Source organism: Battus philenor, unplaced genomic scaffold (assembly GCF_028537555.1).
Source record: "Battus philenor isolate CCGP_79_NKW_IND1 unplaced genomic scaffold, ilBatPhil1.0.hap1 SCAF_13, whole genome shotgun sequence".
Lineage (NCBI taxonomy): Eukaryota > Metazoa > Arthropoda > Insecta > Lepidoptera > Papilionidae > Battus > Battus philenor.
The window spans coordinates 12154993-12172289 of NW_027181675.1; the positions used below are offsets into that span (position 1 = coordinate 12154993).

Below are 17297 nucleotides of genomic sequence, written 5' to 3' on the forward strand. Positions count from 1 at the left end.
TTCTGAAACGCAATGGCATTGTGTCTTCTAGCTGTGTAGATTGTGGTGTTTCTTTTTGAACCCTAACAGGCCAGGCCAGACGATTATTTTTGGAAACAATTGCATACTATTAAACAAAGCTCATAATTCGCTTATGCGCGAATGGTTCATCATTAATATTTTGTATTTTTAAAGATTCATACATACGAGTAAATCTGTTGTGTTTTTAAAATAGTAATGACATCAGTTTTTCCGACATGTCTTTATAACAGTATTGCTTCGGAGAATCTTTGACAAACAGCATACCAAAGAGATAAAACGTCTTTATACATATTCCTAATAACTTACGAACATTAGGCTACCATCAAGTATACTATAATCATTTTTAACAATAAAGTGATTACAAAATTAATGTTTAGTCATTATTATAATTTCAGCCGTAGTATTCCAGATTTCCAATAAGACTGATCTAGTTTCCGGTTGCCTCAAGCGTCCAAATCATTGCGGCGGAGTTTCTTGACGTCCATGCGACGAGTTAGTCCGACGTGCGTAGAAAAAGTGACACAAATGGCTGCGTCATCTTTTCTACGTTTACCTTTCGATATTTATTTTTTTAAGCATAAAGCTATTTCACAATGCGATCACGCAGTTATTTATTATTTGCTGTAAAATTTATTTAATTGCAGCTTGATACCCAAAATTTATGTGCTAATTTATTCCTTTGTAATCATTGTCGTTGATATCTATCTTCATAGTCGTTTTTCTCTTTTATATGTAGACAAATATAAAAAGTCACCACTGTTTTAGCCTATAGATGCCCGCTGCAAAGTATAGGCCTACCTTAAAGATATATATATCATAATTACAGCGCTTGGCAGGGGGATTGGCTATCGAAATGTTGTATTAAACTATGGCTAAGTCCAAACTATGGCAACTTATTTGAAAAAAATAAATAAGAATGTTTTCACACAAAGTATTGTTAGCTGTAGTGGCTAGTAATTCGAAGCGTGACCTCTGCAAATACATATAACACCTCTACAGTCTATGGTCTGAAAATGTATTGTATCTGTATCGTTATAGAAAAATTCAAGGATTTCAATAAAAAACACCTAAAGAGTAAAAATATTTTTATAACACTATAAAAAAAAAAACGTTATACCTATCAGGTAAATGATTAAAGCTTCAAAGTTTGGATTGTCAACAATCACAACAATACTTTCTTCTACACTAAATACAATCAACAAGTCAAAATAATATATACTCAACGTATTTTTAAAATATGACCGAAATTGTAAAAGTGTAGTATCCAATCTTCTTTTTCTTTTCAGCCGATGGACGCCCACAGAAAAGCTTAAGACTCCCTGGTAGATCGCCTTGCGACTTTCCGCGATGTTAACTATATGGTCGGTCCACCTAGTGGGAGGTGTGCCCACGCCGTATCTACCGGCTCGTGGCCACATGAAAATCTTTCGGCCCCAACAGCCATCAGATGCACGAGCGATATGACCACTGCCACTTCAGACGAACAATTCGAGCTACGTCCGTAATCTTCTCTTCTGCGGATTTCCATCCTGAATTCCGATTTCGATTTCACAGGGAAACTCTTAGAATCTAATCAACTTAATGTTATTTTATGGCGTAAAACATTACATTCAACAATAAATGATTCATTAACTTTTTTGTTGAATTTCCGACAATATTAGCACCATTCCTCCTCCTCGTTTCTCCTATAGTTATGCTGAATTTCTCCAACAAATATAGTATCTTCTCCGGGCATAGGTTGACTTTCTTAATGGATGCGATTTCCAGAAATAAAATCGACATTTCAGCCCATGGACTCTCACTGCAAGGAATAGCCCCCACCACCAAAGATATCTTTGGGGGATATACCATTATTTCCACGTTTGGCAGGCGGGTTAACCAAAAATTTGAACCCGTGACCTACGATCGCAATTCTTGATCTTCTTAGGGCGACCACTGTTCATAATATCAAGATAATATTTTGTATATTTACTAGATGTAAGAGAAATCAATGTTTATCTCCTTTGGTCTATGCTTGTACTTTGTTCATGAGTAAATTTAGATATTTCACCAAGGTCGCCACATTTCGGAACTGCTTGACGTACCCTGTTTGGGAGATTTGGAATTAGATTCACTTTTCTCTTTGCTTTCTTGGTGAGTTGACGATGATGATGATTGAGCTAATGATGCTGCAGTATGGCTTATCACAGATCGTACTTGATTGGGTCTCTCTAATGGCGGTTGCTCGATAACAGCCGGTATGCTCACAGCCACTGGTAATTTTGTATCATTTCTGCTACCCGGTATTCTTCTAAATGCTGATATTTTGTCAGGTCTATCTAAACCTATTTTCCGTTCGAACTGTACTTCTGGGTGTTGAACTCTACTTTCTTTATCCAGACGAATTAGCTTTGGAACTGGTCCAGCGACTTCGGAAGGTCGTTTTAATTTTTGTCTCATAGAGTAGTCCACCGCTCGCTTTGGAGACGCGTCTATACCGATCTTGTAGTTTTCAACGTCTATAACAATTGAAAGTGGCTCCATAAACTTTTTAGTTCTTCCCTCTTGTTGATTTTCCGGTGATATTGTCGTTGAGGAGACTGTTGGTTTCTGTTCAGGACTAGAGTCCTGGTCTGATGCTGATCTACTTGGCGGTGTCGGGAATGGGAACTTCTGGACGGGACGAGGCGGTGTTTCGAGTTCTGTGGACGAGTCGCACGCAGAGTCACATGATAGTGGACTCAACGGTGGGCTAGTGGGCTTCGTTGATCTAACATAATGGAATGCACTTGGTCTTTCGTCATCAAGTCTCAAAGGATCGGGTACTAGAGGCGGGTAGTCAGGTGGATGTAGACGCTCTATTCCCGATAAACAGGAATTTAAATGGTTTCCCAATCGGTACCTCAAGCCTGTTGGTACGCTGGCAAGGCGAGAAAGGTATCTTCTGACTTCAACAGCGCAGTCCCCAAAGCCTGATTTAAAACGATGTAATACAGCTGGATCGGCTGCTATAGCGGCCGCCAGCTGCTGCCTTTGCAGAGTTTGCAGGTGTTTCACAGTCATCTCGAGAATATCCGCCTTTTCTAACTTGGAATGACGTGCTGGCTGTAAAGAAAAAGATACCTTATTGTATTATTCAAATATTAATTTTACTATTTTATTTGTTTGAATTTAATATATTTTAATAATCGTTTAAGTAAATACTATAAAAAGGGTAGTCGATATAAATATTTAAAATATTTTTTCGATAAATAATTTAAAATGAGCAATAGTAGCCCAGAGGCAGAAGACCGAGATTTGCGACCGAAGATCGTGGGTTCCATTCTTGGAATTTGATCTAAAGAGGATTGCCACTGCTAAAAAACAAGTTTCCAAAAGATGGGCAGCTGCGTTTTTTGTGTACCATAATACAAAGTTGCGGTTATGGTATTTCTGAGATAGATATCTTTGAGGGAGGCCTATGCCTTGCAGACGTCTATATGTAACCATTAAAATAAGAGAAGAAATAAAACAGAAAAGGCAGAGAATTATTATTATATGGTGAAAGAAGCGGTTGATATATGAAGGCTTATAGACATATGTAAAAAAAAACACCAATTATTTGATTTCTCTAAAGACTGGCTTATGCATTAAGAAAAATATTTAAATCATTTTATTTTTGTGTTTTAGTTTAAACATGCATCATTAAAGATTATAAAGTGGACAAACATGCCTCGGATTAATATAATGTTTATTATCACGTGAAGATATCGTTGATATTTATCACGTGATAGAAGATTTTGAAAGAAGAATAAAAATGTAATTAGCTTTAAAAGAGTTTTTATCGAGGTTCTCCTCGATTTAATAAACATTCTTAACTGGAGAAAATTGGAACCTGTAGTAATTGGTATAAATATATATTTAAATAAATTTCTTGTATTTTCAAAGGGGAAAAGCTTATTAGAAAGAATAAATATATGTTATATTTAAATTAAAGTTGTGTTTACTTAGTACTCACGTCTTTATCCATGGAGTCGGAGAGCAATTCCTTGAGTTCGTTAAGACAGTGGTTGATTCTCGCACGACGTTTTTTCTCCATGATCGGCTTATTTGTCTAAAACAATGATATATGCTTATAATATTTGTACACTCACTGACTTTATCCACAATAATAACAATAAGGTTTAATATAAAACTTTTTTAACACCGAAAAAAAATACTTTTTTAACTTCAAATTTTTTTTCTTTTAAAAGGCAAAAGTACCTTTCGCAGTTCGGCCTTCGACATGCCCTGGGTTGGTTCAGACATGAACCCAGTTTGGGAGTCATCATCCTCACTACACGGCATTGTTCACTTTTTTCGAAGCAATGACCTCTTAAATCTCACGACACGTCCACCTCCTACTGTGTCCGAAGGAGTTATGAAAATTCCCGTACGCAACCGTAGTATAAAAATTATAGTTCGCCCTCCTTCCTTTACGTCCCGAAACTAAACCGCAATCTATCTCCGTCCCATTCCCACGCAGGGGTTAAAGCGGTGGGAACTGTATCGGAATGTTTTGTTTTCGTTCTATCTCGTTCTACTATGGAACCAGTTGTGAATGGCGGCGATGGTTCAAAAGTTAAAAGTAGTATTAATTCGAGGTTCGATTACCGTTACAGATAATCATCTTCTTGTATTTTGTCAGATTATAAAATTTGTTAAAATAAGTTATTCGCATAAGTTTGAAAAATACAAATTACAACATTATTATAAATAAATTATAAATGCAATATACTGATAAAAAACCAATAATTAAATAGAACGTACATAATTGAACTAATTATATTATTTTTTATTTCGGAGCGAATTCATTGAAATATACCTTCACTTATGGGAGACAAGACCGAGTAAGATTTCTAAAACCCTAAAACATCGCTAGATAAATATGTAATAAATGATTTCATAAAAAATGGCACAACTTGGCAATGATGAGTTCGCCTCCAGACTATTTTAATATTAAATAAATTATGTAATTTTATTTTATTAAAAAAAATGTACATAGTCTCGTTGAGTTTCTTCTGCCTGTTCCTCTCTAGTCTAAGACATTTCGTCTGAACAGGTGTCAAACCTAATTTGAATTCAACACTGGATGTTTTCTTTTAATTTGTTCTTTTTTTAATTCCATGTTAAAAAGAAAATTTAATTTGAATTTACAAGACTGACTAAAATCAGAGGAACATAATGCCTTTCTATCTTTGCTAGACCTCTTCGAGACATCATCACACCTGATAGATGACGGTCACCCATCATAAGATACTCTTCGAAACATAAAGGCAGATTCGTTGCTCATTTCCTGTCAATTATTATATATTACACCCTATACAAAATTCAGAAATAAAACATGTAAATATATAAAATATAGTAATATTTTTTTTAAATACGTGGACTTTGAAAAAATATTAATGCTTCTTATTTAAAAACGATCACTTTACACAGGTACGTACAAAGTATAATTAATGTAAGAGCTTTAAAACTTTTTGCTGTCAAATGAGATGCGCATTACTCCTTTAAAATTTTAAAAGTATAAAGAATCATAGTGTATGTCTTAAATACATTCTCAATCTCGTCTTAACAAACAAAATTGTGATGTATCATGCAAAATAAAAAAATAAATGAAAGGTTTTCGAGTGAAGCTACTTTCCGGTCTCCCTTATCCTGTTCACTATGGGAATGCGCGACCGAGTGCACGCGCATCAAAAATCACATTTATTAAAACCATATCCTTTATATTGGTCAATGGAAAACTAGACGTAGTATAAAGAAATGCGTTTTAGGATTCCTTGCAAAAATATTTATTGTTGCTGCTAATTTAAATAAATACTTTTATTAAGCAAATCATAATTATAACAATATTGAATGAAAAAAAGTAAAAATAAAAAAATAATTCAGTTTAACTTTTATAGATGTTAATTAAATATCCGAACACATTTCTTTGTATCTGTCATTATATAACCTCAAAATATACTCGAAATTGAATAACTAAATTTCCTTTAGGTGCCAGTATATTATAACCCTCATATTTTTTTTTTTAAATATTAAAACTTGTCTATTTTTCTTATTTTATTATTGTTTAGACATCCGTTTAATATTATTTATCTGCTTTATTTATTTATATATTAACGTTTAGATGTATTCTAACATAATTATGGCCAAGGCTATGTACGTTTACAATAGGTAAACATATTTAAATTTGTACAATGTTATACGAAACTACTATAAATTATTTAAAATAATTGATTACGTTTTCAAAATGCACATATTTTTCATTTATTTGACTTTAAGTTTTGTGCATATATTGTTTAATATAACTTAAATTTTGGCGTAATAATATTAATATGGCAATGTGACAAATACATTTTCATTTCATTGCACACGACCAAATCACATTTTACAAAATATAAAATAAAACCATTATTGTATATAAAATGAAATACATATAAAGTGTTTTGCAAAACAAATCGAAGACAGTACTTATTGTGAAGTACGCAGTTCATGGTTTCGGGTTTAAGTCGAACAAATTTTATACTTAATGCGCCCGGTGTGTGTTCTCACGGTGTGTGGGAATGTGATGTTGGGGCGCAGGGCTCCGAGGTGAGACCGACTGGGGCTTGTGCGCCACGATACCAACTTGTTTTACTTGCATACTAAAATGCATATCTTTACCGTCGTTGTCATAGTAATATTTTCTATGAGCACTAATCTAAACTTCTCGAAATATTTTCCATCATCATTAACATTAACTTATGAAATTTTTGTACTTCACATGGTGAATTGTGTCTAAAAATATTAATTTGTTTATGCACAAAAAAAAACAACAAAAAAGAATTAGCAGGAATGCATCGTGCGAGAGACACTATTTATTCCACTATGAAATTTCTACCAGTGTACTAAATGTTCTATATACATCAGAATTTGTTTATATATACGGAAATAAGATTTTATATTACATATCTTGCAAATCTCGGTTTGACAACGCCTATTTATAAATTATGAAAATAATTGATAAATCAATATTAATTATTAACTATCATCGTTTAAATAAAATGTAATTTATATATAAGATATTCAAAATTGTTGTAATTGTAAATGTGTAATTTATTTATTTTTATTTTACTTCTTTATTATTATTGTAATTTCGTTTTAATTGTTACGTTTATCATATGCAATAAATTAATTATTATTCATCATTTCAACCCATAGATGCTCATGGGAGCATTTACCATAATCGCTACGCTGGGCAGGCGGGTTGGCGATCGCATTGTGGTTTCATGGTAATCAGAGGATGCTGACCATCCTTTGGAAACATAAGCAGTGGCAACCCTATATAATCAATGTACAATGTGTGAATTACATAAGATTGCGTCCCTGGAATCGAAGCTATGACCTACGATCGTTTATCCCAGTCCTCTATCGTTGGGCTACCATTGCTCGAAGTATATTATTATTATTAAATATTGAAAATGTAAATATATTATTATTATTATGATAATTATTAAAACATAAAAATTAATTAATAGATCTTGGCCTAAAAATAAAGAAAACAAAAGAGTTCTTAACATGGGATACTATTAATGACAAATTAAATAAACACACATAAAAGCGCAGTTCATTGGACAAATAAAAAAAAGAGTGAATAGTCCAGGTGTGGCACTGACCTTTACGCCTCCCTACATACCTTCATTCAATGCGTTATTAATATTTAATTAGGCCTTCACTTTCTCCCACGGTAGTCGTACTAAAATAACCATTAATACGCAAATAACAGATGAAACTTAACATACAAAATCTACCTTATTCGTATACTGATACGATAGGTTTAGTAAAATTATGAACGCATTCATAAATTTGTCGTAAATTTTGGAACAATACCATAGAAGTATTTTCAGTAAAAACAATTAATATAGAATCTTAGCACAATTACATAAGGATCAAAATAGTTTATGTCAAATTTTATGAACGAGTCGATATGGGTGCGTTCAAGTTCGTCCAATTGCAACGGTATAGCATGCGATCGCGTGATGTCGTTAATGAGAGGTGAATAATAGCTGTCACATGGCGCTGACGTGTTAAGTAGCCGGGGATGGACAGTGAGAACTTTTTTTTTGGAGTCCCGTTAACAAATCGTTGCTCTAAAGATGAATGAAGCACGCCTGCGATATTCTCTTTAAATGTTTTTATAATTTTGATGTTAGTGAATTAATTTTTGTTGTTTATATATCGTGTAATTGTAGTTTTATGTCAAATGCTGATGTCCTGCGAGGTATTTTTTTATACATATTTGCGTAACAAGAGATGGTAAACGAAGGAGAGATAGACCGAACGTATAATATAAGCTGAAGATGATGACAGGTCTTAATTGTAGATTAAATAGAGGCAGCAGTGGAAATCGCTAGAGGAAATCATTTCCAAAACGTAAATCGAAATAAGAAACATTTTTCATTCTGTGTTTAATACTATAAATGTTATTATTGTTAAGATATGTATATTTACATGTATATAAATATATAGAATTACTAACTTTAATTAAACAATGAGTAATAATATTATAAGTATTGTGATAATTAGTAAGTAAATAATATATATGAGTATTGTACAAGTTGAATATTTCTAATTTAAAAACTGCACTTGTTATTAAAGCTAATAATTATAGACAGTACACACTCTTTGTTTTTTAGTAGGAAAGAGCGTTAGCGAGTTTATTTTTAATATCTGCAACCAGAGACTGTTAAATGTCAAAGTTAGTAAAATTAAATATTTATGCGTCTTTTCACTAAATACATATAGGTCGACTAGATAAAAACTAATCCAAATAATATGATGGGCTTTATTATAATCATAACATATTTTTTAAGCTTTTGTATCATTTTATAATATTTTACTGCATTTAAAAATAAAGAACCGGCACAATTATTCATGGAATTGCTAATTCATTATTAAATAAACAAAAAATAAAATTCTTTAGTATACTTGGCCAAGGGCGTGAGAACGCAATTCTCACAGTATCTACCGACTTCCTTCCTGCCGGATTAAGGATATAATCTATTACATTAGGGTGACCAAGATTTAAGAACAGATTTTTGTTTATATATTTTCATCAAAACGAAACTTTTGGTCTGTGTTCCATTTATAATGCCAGCTTAAGCAAATTATTACTTTATCCAGTTTTAACAAAGGATCAAACATAATTAGCGACAAAATTGCTATCATCTGTTAAAATTTACAGCTTATGTAACAAATATAACAATTTTGAATTAATATGATATTAAAGGCTACATAAATTTAATAACTTATGTAATTGTTCTCACAGATTAAAAATTACATTTCAGGCACGTAATTTGTGTTTTTAAAAATTGTTTTGTTATTCGTTTTATAAGTAGTTTTCCTAGATAAGTGTCGAGAAATGATTATAGATTCGTTTGAACGAATCTTTTCTTGACTATCTTTGCTATATTAAATACAAAAATAATAATAGCTGTTTACTCTTATTTATTTCTTCGTAGTCATTTCAATTCACAGGCACGGAATTTTTTTTTGTTTAAGAATTTTTAATCAATAAAAGTAGCCTATGTTACTTACTCCTTATTATATCAGTACACGTGCTATTAAAATCAATCCAGCCATTTCCGAAATGAGCTGGAACCTATTTTTTCAGAGAGATTAAAATTTATGTTTTCATATGTATGTATGTATTAAAACCGGTAATTTTATATTACAAACAGACACTCTAATTTTATCTATTTGTCCAGATTTATAAAACACAGAAGTAGTTTTGTTGCTTTAATTTTTAAATATGATTTGTATGAGGAAAAATTTTTGTAAAAAATGTCCAGATTTTTCGATAAATTCATAGTCACCCTGCTATAATAAAAATACAAGAGTCCATTGGCATTTGAAGTTTAGTAGGAAGTTACGTCCCACGATGAGGGATTCCTTTACAAAAACATGATGAGTTTGCAACACTTTTTATTTCCATTGACTAATAAATACAGATGTGATAAACACATCCTTTCCTTTTCAACAGTTATTTTATTTATGTTGTATTTTTATATATTTTTTTAAAACTTAACATTACCTTATGTCATATGTACATCACTGAAATACGTAAATGTTACATTAATTATTTTTTTTGACAGATAGTAAACAATAAATTACTTTAATGTGTAATAATCGTTATTTTGAAAAATCTTTTATACTGTCTTTTTATTACGTTATTTATTATTTCTGAAAGCGTTGATTTTTGAATAGAGTGAGAATGTATGCATGCATTTCAGCCCATAGACGCCCACTGCAAGAAATAGGTCTCTCCCAAATATATCTATGGGGGATATACCATAATCGCCACGCTTAGCAGACGGTTTGGCGATCACAGTGTGGTATTATGATACGCAGAGGACACTGCTACCCATCCTATGGAAAGTGGCAATCCTATATAATTCATGCAAAAAGTGTTAATTATGTATAAGATAGTATTCCGTTAATCGAACCCGTGACTTACGAATTCAAGTCTCAGTCCTCTACCGCTGTGCTACTACTACTGCTCACTGCGAATACGATGGATACATTAATTGACAGCAAATGAGTTTTAGATTCACCCATTTCTTTCCTTCGCTTTTGTTTTTAACCAATCACCCTGTATAATAACATATGTCAAATCATACAGATTACCTTGTATATCTTGTTTAATTATGTTTTTAATTATCTAATATGTAGTCTCAAATAAAAGTGGTTTCAATATTACGTAAATAAAACATTTTTTTTGTGTCTCACTCACAATTCCCACAGACACAGGTGTCTATAAAAACCACACGCCTTTAGATTATCAGGTTGTTTTTATGTGAATGGAAAAAATCTCTGTATCCGGCGCTTGGGTTTCCGGGTCGCGGGACGGCAAACAAAAAATCATTGTTGTGTGATTGATGAGAAAATATTAAACAATGTTCGCCATGCGTACGTATATTCACAAAATTTATATTATTTATTAATTTAAATTTTGATTTCAAAATTTATATTTTTTCACATTGTCCAGGCCTCCCCCATAGATTACCAATAGGGCCTTAACAAAAAAAAAAGGTCTGTCCACCTCGTGGGCCAACGTCCTTCGCCACGATTGGCGGTCCGTTTTCTTCATTCCAGAACCTTAAGATGGAACCCTAGCGGTCATCTGTTCTGCGTGCCTACAATAAAATCCTACTTAAACAACATCGATACCTATCAAATATTTCCCGAGGATACTCAAATCAAAAAACATCAATTAAAACAGAAGATGGCTAACTGTTTCCATCGACTATGGAACTCTAAATTAATATAATATCATATAAAACTAAACATGGGAAGGCTTCAATAAACTGAAAGCCTTCGTAGATGGGTCCAACATAATTAACAAATTTAAAAGTTGACATTAATAATATACATACGAAAATTAACACAGAAGAGAGTAGAAATAAATTTATAGGTGTCGTAAATTTATATTTAATTTCTTCATCGTATATGTAAAAGTTTTCCAACTGTGAACTGGCTCATCACGATATCTCTGGAACGATAAGACTTGAAATTTGGTATTATTATTATATTTGATTGAATTTTATGAAATTTCATCCGCAAGGGAATTTATGAGCCCTCATTAGGTTCGCGCAGCGGACGAGACACAGATAGTATAATAACCATTATATAATTTCATGGGTCATTAGGGTAGTAAAGAGAGTTTTAATTTATAACCCAGTTCTGTATTCTGTATATACAAAAAATATGAAAATAAATGATGTTACGTAGGTAAAAGCTGTTGATGGTTAGTCTGGAACATTGGAATTAAAAAAAAAATACCTAGATAAAAAAATATATTTTTATTTCAATTAACTATTTAAATAAGTTGACGGCTGAGAAATATTAATAACATTTAATCGTTGACCTATTTGATTGCCCTCAAGCAATATTTGTAGATATTCAATCGTCAACAAACCCTCTTTTTAACATTTAGCATTAAGAGCGAATGTACATACTTCGTGCGGTCCCTTCGTCCCTTATTTCCCACGGCACCGTGTGACAGGTGCGTTCCTCAAACTTCCCTTGTAACAAACACGCCATTTTATCACTAAACCATATTAAAATTAGTTTTGTTTTACAATGTCGGAATATTTCGATATCGTGTACGGGTCGACGTATAGAATATAAAGTACATGTAATAACTCCACTGTAAAATTAAAAGTTTTAAATGGAAAATATACAGTTAGTCTGGTCTATAACATATAAAAAAATTGACATTTAAATTTTGATCTGTCATTCTTTAATAAATATTTATTCTTTTATTATTTTTGCGCCAAACAGTTTTAAAAAAATTTGTGATATTGAAATAGAATGTGGCAATAAAGAAATAAAGCTGAGTATAATTTTTTTATTTGGATCAATAATTATATTGACATATTATGAACGAGTCAATACATAGAATACAAACTATATGGAATATCGCAACTGCGAAACCGAATATAAATAAATTAACATAGCCGTGAAAGTACTTAAATAACAAAAAAAATTTATCTACATCTGGGTTAAATGTGGTATATATTTACGTTTACCAACTTTCGTTTATTTATACAAAAAATTTATGGGCAAAAATTCAACATGGCCGTAGAAATAAAAGTTCATAAAAAATACTGTCTTTTGTTTTAAATTTTAATATGTTACATCTCTGTATTCTTGTTGATATGTTTTACGTTATCCTTTATAATTCCGGCAACATTCACATGAAATCAATATAAATTCAAATAATAATTGCCAATTTTTGAAATGCACATGTCGTAAGAATTTTTATTCAAACATTATGAAACACCCGGCAATAATTTCTATCGACAATCCTACAATAATTATTTGATTATTAATCAATTATTCATAGAGTTTAAAAAATTGCATATTTTTCTATTTGTTTTAATTAATCAAAATAGGTTTATTTATTACGTTTTTAATATTTAGTGTGCATAAGATGTATGACATAGGCGGTCCTAAAATAAAAAAAAAATCATTTTATTGGAACATGAAAAACCGGGCAATAATTTTGGTAATTATTTCAATAAATTAATAGTTAGGTGTTATAAAATAAACTAAGTTATTTTTCAATATTTATTCTCCTAACCTACTTTTTATTATCATTTAAGATGTAATCGGTTTTTGATCTTTTCGCCGGACCATTATAAGGGCTGTTAAAAAAAAAATCGGCGACGTTGTGGGAAGTATTCGCGAACTTATTTCTCAGTGGCTCGATACTTCTTTGTGAGGTAACACCTTGACTGCCCCTTTGTATTCAGATTTTATGAAAGGTAAATTGCGGGGTGCTTTGTCAATAGATACTCGAATTATAAAATGGTGGGAGTTCGTAAAGGCGTACGATACATGTATTTAAAAGAAACGTCAAGGAGTTTGTTTACTTAAAGATTTTTTTCTTAATCATGTAGATTAAAAATTACAAATGCAGCTGTGATTATCCAAACGTATAAATTTTTTTATAATTCGAAACAGTATGAAATTTTTTTATTATTCTACTATGTTTAAATTAAATAGTAATGGTTATCATGTATTAACAACTTGTATCTTCTAATTTATTCATTTGATTTGACATGCATTTATGTATTTGAAAAATTATATTAATTCGAAGTAAGTAAAAGTAACCCGGTCATTTAAATAAATCATTTGGTGTATTGTATATATATAGTATATATTCGGGTCAGTAATTTGGTCATGTTATGTGTAAACAGAAACACCATTTTCTGCAGGTAATAAAGCAGGCTGAAATAAATGGAAGTTATATATACATAACGGCTGAAAAACTGAGTTTTAGAATTAATTAAAACGTCAGCGTATAAGATTGGTTTAATAATAACGAACCTCCGTTAGAATAACACATAACATGAAGAAGAATAACTTATAAGAGACGTAATTTCGAGTGACCGGGTACGGTGCTTGGGAATGTAGCAAAATTAACCTATCAACCAGGTAAACGAAATAGGCTGAATTATATCGAATTACCTTAAAAGTACAGTTTAAATTCGCTTGCTGAATGTACTAGAGACTGTAGGAGCATAAACAATATTATTTCATTCATCAGTGACGGGCGCCATGGTGTACCTTTCTCGGCGATAGAAAGGTTAAGGAAGATCTTAAAATACATTACCGTTCAACTTCATCGACAAGAATTTACTCCACAACTTAATGCTGCTATAGGAGTCCGTTCCCGAAATGGGCTGATTTTTGCTATCAACAGGCCTAAATCCTTCAGCAGGTTTAAGAGATTTCAGTATTATATCCTTTGTTCCTACTTCTATCTTATCCAAAATTGACTTTGAATTTATTCCTAGTTATTTCGTTGACTAAGTTGTGTGCACTTGTTCACTTTAGTTATGTGGTCTTTGGATTGTTTCGCTGGGAACAGTATACAGGTTGATTGGTCATGGGTGTAAAAAAAACTAAAAGTGTGAATGTATATAGCTAATTTGTCAGCAAAAAGCCTTACAGCTTACTTTTATTAAAATTTACTTTTTTTCTTATATTAAAATGCGACGGGTTGCTGTTAAAAGTCTACGGGGACAGATAATACAAATACTTAATTTTAATATGTAGTACTCCGAATTTTATAAACGCTTTTACTTACAATATCATCATTATGTTATTTTTTATTTCTGAAAAAAATCATTGATTTTTAGATATGGTATAATATACATAAATTAAAATAAAATGAGGTTTATATTTATCTCATTAAATGTTTTATGTCTATAAACAATCATCCTATATATTATGCAATACGCTGTTCAAATATTTTTTAAGGATAATTACCTAAATAGTAATAGATTTTTTTAGCAAAAGGGCTAGGATCCGGCGATCATCTAATGAGGGCTGCAGCCCATAGAAAAGAAACATGCCTAGTTTTTTTTTTATTATAAACTAGTTAACACCATTACGGGCAACACTACATCTGTAAATTTATTAAACAGACAATATCCGCTTCTTAGAGATGTATAATTGAATATATTCAATGGCAATACACTATAGGAACGCGGCTGTCATGATGGCTTAAAAAAGCTAAAACTGGCTAAACTCCTTGTAAATTAATAAGGAGGAGTCCTTAGGATTCATGAGCATTGTTTTATGATGCGTTATTATCACAAAACCTACGTTCAACGTTATTTAAAAGGGTGATATTTAAATAGCTTTTTAATAAGAATAAAAAATACGACTGTCATTTTAGATAAGATATAATTAAGTTACATTTTTATTTACACTAGCTACGGAATCCTCAAAACTGTAATACAATGATCTATGAGCCACTATTGTGTGGTACAACTACTCTGCCGCAACGGAACTTAGCACTAGATTTTTTTATTTTTTTTTGGTTTCGTGGGTAAAAGAGAGGTATTCTTGATGTACATCGGAGACATTGCTTTTTGCAAAAGGACATTATTCAAAATATCCACTCATTAGAACCTACTTGGTGGTCACCTTCAGTGCTTTTGATAAGGCGCCAGGATGTTCTACAATACTCGCCGTTGCCCTTCAGCACTGTATCAAGGCACAACCCGGCGTTTTCCCGACCCACGGCATACTTTGGGTGAACAGAGAACAATAGTCTTGTTGACATGCTAATCGACTTCAAGAAAGCTGTCGCAACAGACAGCGGCCTCCACGATTTTTTGTATCAGACTATCACTTCTACTCTGATTTAGGTTTTGAAGTGGCTGAGCGCAGAGGGCTCCTAGCCTGAGAGCTTAAGGTATCGAATCTAGAAGGTTCCTGGTGGAACCCCACCTCCGTCCACTACATACTACTTCGCCTCAATTAGCTACTCATACTTCACGTGACTGTGCCCTTCATGATATATTTCCGCAGATGTTTAAATTACTACGCAACATTGTTAATACAAGCAATCCGTAATAGCGGTCCCTATAGAACAATTACGCACTTTTTCATTTCATTGCAGATACTTTTCAATGACAAGTGTAGTAAAAAATTGAAAAGTTAATAAAAAAATATGACGTTAACCAGACTTTTATTTCAATTAAATTTGGAACTATACATTTAAATAATGTTTTTCCTACGTTTGCCCTCCTTGTATATATAATTTTAATATGAAAATTGTTACGTATATCCTCCTTCTTTAGCTTTTATAATAATTATTGACAGCCAATTAATTTTAAAAGATAATATGTATGGACAAAATAGTTGTTGAAAGTTTTACTTGAAGATATTTATAAAAATAAGTGTCTATTGGGGCGCACGTCTTTATTTTTGTAGTATGTAAAAAACTGCGAATTTAGGCGTTAATATCTGATACAAGGTTTTATATTAATGCATATGTTAACTGACATTTTTATTGTATTTATTATATACACTGTATTGTATTAAAACTACTTTTAAAGAAAAATCTTTTTCATCTATTCGCTTACTTCTTCTTTTCAGCAGATAGACGCCCACTGTAAGGCATAGGTCTTCTTAAAATTTCACTACAAAGACCGGTCTTGCGCTACCTGCGATTTTAACTGTCGTTCTAGGGGAGGAGGGGGGAGGGGGCTATCGACTCGTATTCGCTAGCACGGGCGATGAGCCTTGCCTATTGCCACTTCAGACGAACAGTTCCTTGGACTACGTTGGAGACAGGTTCTTCTGTGGACCTCATTTCTGATTTGATCTCGCAGTGAAATCCTTTCGATTACTCTCTGGTTGTGGATCATCGTAAGCGATCACATCTTGGATCCATATGTCATCAATGGCAACACGCATACTAAACCTATTTAGCGAATATAACATAGTCATAATAAACAAGTAAGGATTTCCAAAAAAATCCATGTCACATATAATAGCAAATAAAAAAAAATCATCGGCATCATTTCAGCCATAAGACAAAGTTATACTTGCGACCTTAACAAGGTCGTCTGTCCGCTTTGTGGTTAGAAGTCCTGCTCTGGGTTTGTCCGTCATTGTGATAGAGGAAAAATAAAAAAATGTAGAATGCGTCATTTTATTTGAATATATAGAAATAAATGCTATCAACTACAATTACAATAACAGTACGGCACAAGTCTCCTATACGTCAGAATGACTATTTAAGTAAAAAAAAAATATTCTAAAGTTTAAAATATTAACTAAACGGACTCAACAGTAACATTGGGCAGCACACTGGTGTTAATATAAATTAAAATTCTTACAATTAAAAATGTATACTAAATAAATGCACTAATAAATGCTGGTAGCATTTCTTTTTAAAGGAACTTAAAATAATTAAAATTGCATTTGTCAAC

At 32.1% G+C, this 17297-nt stretch overlaps 1 protein-coding gene across 1 annotated transcript; it reads right to left on the reverse strand.

Moving 5' to 3' along the window:
* Positions 1-2067: 2067 nt before the first annotated feature.
* On the reverse strand, positions 2068-4326 carry LOC137933536 (uncharacterized). Its single transcript, XM_068777496.1, has 3 exons — positions 4243-4326; positions 3998-4093; positions 2068-3105 (listed from the first exon to the last, which is right to left on the reverse strand). Exons 1-3 carry the CDS (start codon positions 4324-4326, stop codon positions 2068-2070), a joined length of 1218 nt encoding a protein of 405 aa, XP_068633597.1.
* Positions 4327-17297: the final 12971 nt, after the last annotated feature.